General features: G+C 45.8%; 1 protein-coding gene across 4 annotated transcripts in view; it reads left to right on the top strand.

The window, feature by feature from the left end:
• The first annotated feature begins 227 nt into the window (after positions 1-227).
• Positions 228-10,366, top strand: part of LOC146823047 (uncharacterized) — a 230,421-nt gene continuing 220,282 nt past the window's right edge. Inside the window, exons 1-3 of one of the 4 annotated variants that reach the window (XM_085607250.1) lie at positions 250-361; positions 808-907; positions 1,125-1,321. In XM_085607250.1, the coding sequence (XP_085463376.1) occupies positions 1,150-1,321 (172 nt within the window). In that variant the 5' untranslated portion in view covers positions 250-361; positions 808-907; positions 1,125-1,149. Of the gene's footprint in view, positions 362-545; positions 641-807; positions 908-1,124; positions 1,322-10,366 lie in introns of those variants that run through there. The other 3 variants (XM_085607252.1, XM_085607251.1, XM_085607253.1) reach the window with 3 other exon arrangements.

Below are 10,366 nucleotides of genomic sequence, written 5' to 3'. Positions count from 1 at the left end.
ATTTCTAGCAGGAGCTCTGCTCGGAGCGCTGCTGCTTCTGCCTGTTAAAGCCGAGATTTGGCTCTCCTGAGGTGGGTGGGGCTGCTGTAGCTGTGGGCCAGTCCGAGCGGTCCAATAGGCAAGACCTCCGGAGTCTCCCGAAGAGCAGTGAATACATATCCCAAGGAGATATGTATTGTTACACAACAACGATCTGGGATTGGGTCGTAGAAGTTTGATAGACGTGCTCCTGAACCAATTGAGAATGCAGCACTATTCAGAGTAGCTGCGGGGCAAAGTGCTGAGTGCCTAGCGATTTGTCTGTGTGATTGTTACTTCCGGGTATAGGTCTTCGCATGACGGCATGCTGTGAATAACTGTGGTATTGCTCTATTTATATATCTTTTAAAGTAGTGTGCAGAGCGTAATGCAATTCAGCACTGCGCCTCAGCTTACTTGTCAATCAATACATCTGATTTAGGTGGCAGATTCCCAGTTTTTTAAGCCTAAAACTGCTTTTTTTGGGCGGTCTGTGAACTAAAATTGCTCCCACTTAACTGGAGGTCAACAGGAAAATCAATTGCTCCCACTCAAATCCCGCCCCCCAATCTCCGTCTTCTGTTTACAAATGTCGGCGTGTATGTTTCTGTGTTGTCTCTGGGTATGTTTAGCAAACTTGCATTTTTGGTCTCGTCTCTCGTAGTGCCTGTATTATGAGTGTGGGCTCACATAGTACGTTATATGAAGATTAACGTTTTGCAATATTCCATTTTGATCAAGACATACCACATTCCCTGTGTCATTGTTTTGTCTGGATTTATTTTGCAGACCACCGGACTAAAAGTTAATTTTCTCCAGAAAAAAATCTCAGCTGCTCTTTACTGCAGCCTGGCAAAGTCACGCTGATTGTAGTGAAAATCTGACAAGGGTAATGCATGATAAAACTTTCTTTTCAACAAGTTACTACAACTAATGTCAGAGCGTGACTTACTTTTGAGCCTGATATGAACAATTTAACATGTATTTCAAAAGATAGACGTTATATTTTTCTTTTTTGCCCTACTGGGCTGTGTGACGTATATAAGTGTCAGTGCTTCTCAGGAAAGGTGGAGAATTCGCACCTCATCATCACCCTGTATCCACAGGTGTACAGTGTTGTGCCAGGCAGCAATGAGGTGGGGCGTAGTCCGTTTAGTGCCCGCTGGTTGCCTCAGGGTTTGGATGCAGAAGCCAGAGCTGCCTTGGAATCCCTCAAAAGCGTCCTGGCGCAAGAACAGCTGCAGGCCGCTGCTGACGTCCGGCGTCCCTTCCAAAGCGTCTGCACCATCCTCAGGACACAGAGGTTTGTGCCACACTCTACCTGCCAGGTGTGTGTGTGTGTGTTGGGGGAGGGGGGGTTGAGTGTGTGCTAAAACTACATAAGTAGGACAGCTACGACCACATTCTTACAGGGATTATTTTTATTAAACTTTCTTTTGATTTCTATTCTCTATCACCTTTAATGTTGGCACATAAATGCACATTACCAATCGCAAGCTGTGCAGAATCATCTTTGCTTCAATCTGCCATTTCAACAGCAGTGGGACACTGGTATGCGCCTAGCACTATATGAAGTCTTTCAAGGCCCTACTGGGCATATTATCAAGACAGGCGATACAATTATCGCCGCTTTAGGTTAGATGTCCTTTACATCTAACATGGGCTTCAATTGGAATTCCATAGAGCATATTATCAAGCCCATTATCGCCGCTTTAGCGGCAGTTTTCTGCTGCTAAACCGGCGATAAATTTTAACGCCGACCTTGATAATATGCCCCTTAGTTGGTACGTCATGGTAGAGCAGGTTAGTGGGACGATGCTCCACTGCAGAGAACTGTGTACAAGCTGGAAGTCACCAACTGTTTTGCAATGATGTCCGATTCAGCAGTTGACTGTCCTGATGTCAACAAGATTAAAGTTATTGCGTTTTTATTTACAAATGTATATAACGCTGTCTGGGCATCCTGGGTGTTGTAGCACCGTACAAAGAGTTTGTATATTCCACATTTTAGAGTTCTGATACGGAAAACCTTGTATGACATAGGAACATGATAAGCTGTGATAGAGACATATAGCGTAACAACCACACTAAACAGTGAGCACAACATCATTGTAAGACTGTAACAACCACACCATCATGCAAGGTGGGATAGAGTTAGCAATGGAACCATGAACACATCTTCAATTAATAGACAAATAGTTTTTGTGCAGGCTGGAGAGTGAGAAGACAATGAAATGACAGACATATAAGTTGTTGTTTCATAGTTTTTGTAGTTTCCAGGCCTTGTCCCCTCTTTCTTTTAAATCTGCAAGCACCTTTTGAGAGTAGAGTAAAAATTAATGCTATGGTTGGAGCCACTTTAAAATAGGATGGTGAGCATTATGTAAATGACCAATTGTATTATATTTACTGGAAGTTTAAGAGTTCACACACAAAACACAGAACTTGGGTCAATGTTCATCCATGCCAAGGGTGAGACATACACCCGCCAGCAAGATCTTTCACACCATAAATATAAGCTTATCATTTATTGCAATTTATTGTTGCTGCTATGGGTGAGGGTACAAGTAAGTAGAAGTTAAAATGAAATGCATTTGTTATGCCTACTAACCAGCATGCAACTCATCTGTTGGAATTTGGTGCATGCTCCTCCTCACTAGAGGAACCTGCAAAGGTTGTCTGAGACATCCGGCTACATCTGAGTAATGTTGTTTATTTGACCACAGAAACTAAAGTTTCAAGTCGTGCACTTTAATAGAGAAGGTACCAAAAATAGGAAACATTCGTAGGTAAAGGAATGTCCAGCTCTGACCGCTCTTAAACCTGTTAGCAAATACTATTACAAATTTCAGTGTGCCTGGGGAGGACTACTGTAAGCTTGACGCTCATTGTGTGACACAAAAGTTGACATTTTTGTCCACTTTGATGTTCAGTGTTTCAAATATTTATAGTATTTGTCACAAGACCCTACATTCGAGTACTTTCAAGGGTTTAAATTTACTTTTTGTAAATCAGTTATGAAATTGACTATGCTGATATGGCATCGACTAAGGGTGCATCGGTAATTAATTACCCTGCAGGAACACCTGTTTGAAAGGATGGTTTGGATTTACTGCATCCAGTAATTAAAATCCACACCCTCTCATAAAGTTCAGCTAGTCAAACTGAAATTTACTGGTGAAAAAGGAATGGGGAATCCTGGGAAATGCAGTGGCGTAACAAAACTGGAAGGGGCCACCCTGCAAAGTACAAATAGGGGGGCCCACACGCATCGCTGGCAAGGTTCCAGGTTGCTTATGTGTGACATTTCAATAACTGAAGTGTGCGTATGTGTGACTTTGTAGTGCCTTATGTGTGACACGCTGGGGGACACTTTATCGCAAGTCAAAGTAGCTGTGCCTGTGTAATAATGTTAATTTCAGAATGTCCTGAGAAACCCTGAAAGAGTGGAGTGAAGGTGTATGTAGGTAGGAATGTGCTTGTTTCCTGCAAAAGGGACATAGCCTGGTGAGTGTTGCATGTGTCCCAGGCTAAATTATAAAAAATATAAGAAAATAACCCAAATAGCAGGCTGGCTACACTGTCATTTTGCCAGAATACAGCTGTCTGTAGTAAGCTCTGATATCACCATGTGCTGAGTTCAGCCACACGTAGCTGCGGTAAGAAAAAACAGCAAGGCTGAGACTGTAACAGCTAGGGGATGGTACCACCAAGACATTACAAACACAAGGAGATGATGGACGGAGCACTGAAACTTTTCAGACACTCACCCGCAGTCACAGATCTAGGATGAATCCATCATTGTTATTTAGCTCATTTCGTCACCCCAGTTCAGACCCAGCCATATGCAAATCAGTCTTGACCCTGTGCCTCATGGGAACAGTCCAGACCGAACTGCCAAGCCAGGTCTTCCCTGGACCGGAATCAAGCATCCTGGGACTGGTTTTGGGGTAACTCCATTCATCAGCTAGGCTAGCTTGAAACCAGTGACAAAGTGAGCAAGGGACCCACATCTGGGCATACCCTGCCGACGTAGGGCGAACAAAGCAAACACAAGGAGATGATGGACGGAGCACTGAACTTTTCAGACGCTCACCCCTAGTCACAGATCTGGGTTGAATTCATCACCGTTCTTTAGCTCACTTCGCCACCCCAGTTCAAACCCAGCCATATGCAAATCAGTCTTGACCCTGTTCCTAATGGGTACAGTCCAGAATGAACTGCCTAGCCAGGTCTTCCCTGGACTGGAATCAAGCATCCTAGGACCGGTTTCAGGATAACACCCCATATCAGCCAGGCTAGCTTGAATCCAGTGGCAAAGTGAGCAAAGGACCCATGTCTGGGCAAACCCGTCCCACTCGGGGTAACACATGCAAAAAGAAAAATTGATGGACAGAATGCAGAAACAATGTCCCGTGCTCTCCATGCCACTGAAGTCATGCTATCCTGGCTGAAGAGGGTTGTACCCCGAAACCGGTCCTAGGATGCTTGTTTCCAGTCCAGGGAGGACCTGACCTGGCAGTTCGGGCTGGACTGTTCCCATTGGGCACAGGGTCAAAACTGATTTGCATATGGCTGGGTTCAAACTGGAATGGCATGGGGTGCAAAAAAAGATGGATTTAGGCCCAGATCTCTGTACTGGGGTGAATGTATGACATTGTTTCCGCATTCTGTCCATCAATTGTTCTTTTTGCACGACCAAGACATTAGACTTTAAGCCAGTGCTTCTTTTTTCTTTTTTGGAATCCACCCACTATCCTCTCTCATTCACAAACAAACTGGTTGTGTTAATAATGAAGATTTTTTTCAGGCAATGCAGTCAAATATATGAGGGTAGCCCTATAACTGCCTTTCTATTTTCTGCCTCCTTTCCCACCACATACTGGAAGTCATCCACCACCATCCATATCTGAGCTCGCCATCCCCTCCCTCCTCCAGCAAGTCTGTATCCTCATGCCCAGTGTGTCAGCCGTTCAGACCTGGTGCTTTGGTGAGGAGTCAGTGCTTTTGTCGCATGAACAAAGTAAATAAACTGTTGAATCTTGCTTCTACAAAGTTGATTGGGGACACAAGCCAACGGGACAGAAAAAAAGCAGAAGCCCTCCACCGGGGACTACAGATCCTACCTTGTGAGTCATTTCTATGCCTGATCCTTTTTCTATCATTTCTTCTCGCCTCAATGATCACATTAAACTAAATAGTGACCAAAATCTAGCAATAATTGGAGTACAGTGGTTCCATCACAGGCTTTTGCCCCAGTGCCACATCACCTGCTGCACTGATTATCGATGGGCCCGGTCCTTCCTGCAGAATCCAATGGTACTGGCCCATGGCCTGGTTGTGCGCAATACAAGTCATATTTGGCAATTCCAAGAGAACCCTCATCCCCTGATCTTGAAAACCTTAACTCCTCCTGCCCAGATATCACATAATTCCTGTCCATTTCATGGGCTCTCTTTGACTCGCCCTCATATGCAATAAATACATTGAAACAAGAACTTTCTAGAAGAACATGTAGACCAATAATCTGCATCTACGCAAGACTTTACACATGTAATAAAAAAAGGCACTACCCCTACTCTGATGTGCCTGATTAAAATATCAGGAAACTCTGATATCCAATACTCTGCATACAAGAGAATTTCGTTTCAGGGTGTGGCAGTGTCTGTTCTGCTGCTGATTTTCGGCAGAGCCCACTGTGCACATGCTCTGGGTGCCGCGACGGCTGAGCTGCCTAGTTCCTGCTGCAATCTGGGTGTCCAGTCCAGGCTGCCGACGTGTACTCTCTGCTTAGAGTTCACTCGACCCTGGAGAAAGGGCTGAGCAGAGCTCTGGGCGCAGCGCTTACCTTCTCACTTAAGAGCTGGCTGGCTCTCAACATGCTGCTGAGACGGGGCCCTCCGTGCATCTGGTACACGTGGTTGCCCGGGTGTGGCAGTGACCCTGCTGTTACGTTTCTGGGCTCTCAAGGCACCACCCATTACATCCAGTAAAGAGAGCACGATGAATTCACAGCAGTGCAGGGGTGTCAGGTCAAGATTTAACAAAAGGCAGCTAGAAATAAAATTGTAGCAATCCAGGCCCAGAGGCGAATTCGGTGGAAACCATAGTAACCTGTCTCTGGGCCTGGCTTGTACTGCCCGGGAAACATTAAAATGTGTAAACAGTCGAGCTCTGGCTGCGCACTTGCCTAATTGACTCTAAAGTGCCTTGACAAATGGAGAGGCGCCCAATATGTGTGCTAATCTTTTTTATTGCGGTGATTTGGGACATGCCATTAAATGCTTTAGGCTAATCCATGAAGCTTGGCACGGCTGGTTCACGCTCCCGACCCAGTCTGGAGCTCTGGCTAGCCCGTGCACAGTGCCGGAGGGGGCCCCCTCGAGCTCGGGGCCCCCCCCGCAATGCGGGGGCTATGGGGGTTATTGTTACACCACGTGGAAATGGGTTTTTGTGTGGAAAGCAATTCATTTTTAGTGCTACTCTCTTAACATTTGAAATGTTCTCTGCTGTTTCATTCTTAACCCCTGGGTATTGGCGTTTCAATGGGTGCCCTCCAGGGCACACATAATTGAGACCTTTGTCTCATTAACCATTGAAATGCAAAGGTCCAGAGTTCTGGGCTCTCATTCATCCCCCTATATTTATCTTCATCCATTATTTTATCTATTTCAGTCAGCCAGTGTTGGGACAGAGAAGTCCCTTGCATGGTGACGGACTTGCACCTCTGCCCTGAGTGCCCCAACTGCAACAATGCCTTGATCTCTGATGCTGATTTTTGTTGTCATGGGTGAACATGGATCATGTGTATGCACCATGACATAGGCCTGTCTCATGGTTTGCGGTCTTAATGGACCGAGATGGGCTCCCAAAGTGCTTACATTCATTTTGGTGAAAGGCTACTGCCTTTACCAGGGATCAAGCGGCACAAGTGCGGTGGTGGCAGCATATCGTGTAGTTATCAGTAGAAGTAAACAGGCCATTTTATCTGAGTCACTGGAGTGATGCCTACTGGTGTATTAAAGTAAAGTTCCACTGCTGGGTGCATAACTCACCATTGGCCTACATAAGGTCAGTATGCAGTGCTGTGCAGGGCATGTGTGTTATATGCATCAGTTGGGTGTATGTGTGCCTGTGAATGGTACAATATATGAGCGATGTAGTGCAGTGCATGTGTTTTATTTGCATGTGCTAGGTGTGTGTGTGCCCGGAAAGGGTACAATACATGGATGATTCTGGGAGACGCAGGACTGACTGGAGGAGCATGAGGAGGTAGAGGAATTCCTCCAGACAGGTTTGTGGATTGCGGCATTCAGTGGCGTAACAGTAACCCCCGCAGCCCCCGCAGTGCGGGGGGGCCCGAGCTCGAGGGGGCCCCCTCCGGCACTGTGCACGGGTGGGCCAGAGCTCCAGAGTGGTTCGGGAGCGTAACCCATCCCTGCCAAGCTTCATGGATTAGCCTAAAGCATTTAAAGGCATGTCCCAAATCACCGCAATAAAAAAGATTAGCACGCATATTTGGGCGCCTCTCCATTTGTCAAGGCACTTTAGAGTCAATTAGGCAAGTGCACAGCCAGAGCTCGACTGTTTACACATTTTAATGTTTCCCGGGCAGTACAAGCCAGGCCCAGAGACAGGTTTCTATGGTTTCCACGGAATTCGCCTCTGGGCCTGGATTGCTACAATTTTAATTCTAGCTGCCTTTTGTTAAATCTTGACCTGACACGGGAACCCTGCGCTTCTGTGAATTAATCGTGCTCTCTTTACTGGATGTAATGGGTGGTGCCTTGAGAGCCCAGAAACGTAACAGCAGGGTCACTGCCACACCCGGGCAACCACGTGTACCAGATGCACGGAGGGCCCCGTCTCAGCAGCATGTTGAGAGCCAGCCAGCTCTTAAGTGAGAAGGTAAGCGCTGCGCCCAGAGCTCTGCTCAGCCCTTTCTCCAGGGTCGGGTGAACTCTAAGCAGAGAGTACATGTTGGCAGCCTGGACTGGACACCCAGATTGCAGCAGGAACTAGGCAGCTCAGCCGTCGCGGCACCCAGAGCATGTGCACAGTGGGCTCTGCCGAAAATCAGCAGCAGAACAGACACTGCCAAACCCTGAAACGAAATTCTCTTGTATGCAGAGTATTGGATATCCGAGTTTCCTGATATTTTAATCGGGCACATCAGAGCAGGGGTAGCGCATTTTTTATTACATGAGTAAAGTCTTGCGTAGATTATTGGCCTACATGTGCTTCTAGAAGGTTCTTGTTTTCATTAACGTTTAGTGGTGTCATTTTACCCATAAAATGGAAACATTTCTTTGAAAGTAGTTGTTGGAACTGAAAATGAAGGTGCATTGCATGTAGATGAATTTTCCGTTAAGCAACTTAATTGGTGGACAAAATGTCTGATTTTAACTTGAAAACCAACATACAAATACAATTGGTAAAAATAATAGTTTACTAAGAATTAAGAGAAATTTGCAAAAGGAACACTTCACAGCTTCCCACCCCTATTCAAAACAGCCGCCCCCTACAATATTGCACAACTTTTTTTAATTGAACACTTTTTATTTTCATATGTGAAACGTTCCTGAAAAGGTAACTGGCAAATATTCATGGGATGGCCAATGAATTGTGTTCAGTGAAAAGTTAAAGGTCTTTTATCAGCCTTAAAAATCTGGAAAAGGCTGTCAGATGAATGCAGGTCACCCAGCCCTAGCAGAACAACCAATGGATTCAGTGACTTTGGGAAAACACAACGATTCTGCAAAATGTATCTGTAAACTCAATGGGTGTTTATGGGGTTGGGAGGAGTGTGGGTATGCAGGGCCACGCATTCCTTTTGTGGATATTTTTTATCAAATGCACAATACACAGGCTTAAATGTCAGCGGGCTGTCTCTGCCACTCATCCTCATTGAGCCGATAACACCGGGACTGCTCTGTAACCGTGACATGTGTAAGATACATTCTGTAAAGTTCTGCGGCTGTGGCAGAGAGGGAAACCACAAAATATATTCATGTAATGACCCATGTCACAAACACACAACAAACAATTGTGGGCTATCTAATTTTGAGGGAAACTCTTAGTTGTTTTGATGAAACTTTCAATTTATTTATTGCATATGAGGGTGAGTCAAAGAGAGCCCATGAAATGGACAGGAATTATGTGATATCTGGGCAGGAGGGGTTAAGGTTTTCAAGATCAGGGGATGAGGGTTCTCTTGGTATTGCCAAATATGACTTGTATTGCGCACAACCAGGCCATGGGCCAGTACCATTGGATTCTGCAAGAAGGACTGGGCCCATCGATAATCAGTGCAGCAGGTGGAGAAGTGTGGCTCAATGATTAGAGCGGCAGACCGTGATGCAGAGATCTAGCCCGGGACCAGGGTTCAATTCCCCGCCTCGGCGGGTCTTGGGCTCAAAAATTCCACGGACCTGATAATTCTCGCCTCGGTGCCATTCCAATCATGGAGTCCCACTCTGCAACTCTGGGCAATAGCTTGCTTAATCTCCACAACGGCCCCCACAATGCTAAGGATGCCTGGCCTCCACCTTGGGGGTGCCCAGGAGTGGACGCCTCACAGGGAAAGCCAGGATGGGTTCCACAGCGGTATTCGTACAAGCGCCTTGAGACCCTTGCGGGTGAGTAGTGCGCTATACAAATATCAATTTACAATTTACAGGTGATGTGGCACTGGGGCAAAAGCCTGTGATGGAACCACTGTACTCCAATTATTGCTAGATTTTGGTCACTATTTTGTTTAATATGATCATTGAGGCGAGAAGAAATGATAGAAAAAGGATCAGGCATAGAAATGACTCACAAGGTAGGATCTGTAGTCCTCGGTGAAGGTCTTCTGCTTTTCTTCTGTCTCTTTCGCTTGGTGTCCCTAATCAACTTTGTAGAGACAAGATTCAACAGTTTATTTATCCTCACCAAAGCACCAAGTCTGAACGGCTGACACACTGGGCATGAGGATACAGACTCGCTGGAGGAGGGAGGGGATGGTGAGCCCAGATGGTGGTGGATGACTTCCAGTATGTGGTGGAAAAGGAGGCAGAAAATGAAAAGGCAGTTATAGGGCTACCCTCATATATTTGACTGCATTGCCTGAAAAAAGTCTTCATTATTAACACAACCAGTTTGTTGGTGAATGAGAGATGATAGTGGGTGGATTCCAAAAAAGCAGCACTGGCTTAAAGTCTAATGTCTTGGTTGTGCAAAAAGAACAATTAATGGACAGAATGCGGAAACAATGTCGTACATTCACCCCAGTACAGAGATCTGGGCCTAAATCCATCTTTTTTTGCGCCCCATGCCATTCCAGTTTGAACCTAGCCATATGCAAATC

Source organism: Triturus cristatus, chromosome 5_2 (assembly GCF_964204655.1).
Source record: "Triturus cristatus chromosome 5_2, aTriCri1.1, whole genome shotgun sequence".
Lineage (NCBI taxonomy): Eukaryota > Metazoa > Chordata > Amphibia > Caudata > Salamandridae > Triturus > Triturus cristatus.
This window is presented reverse-complemented; position numbering and strand designations above follow the sequence as displayed.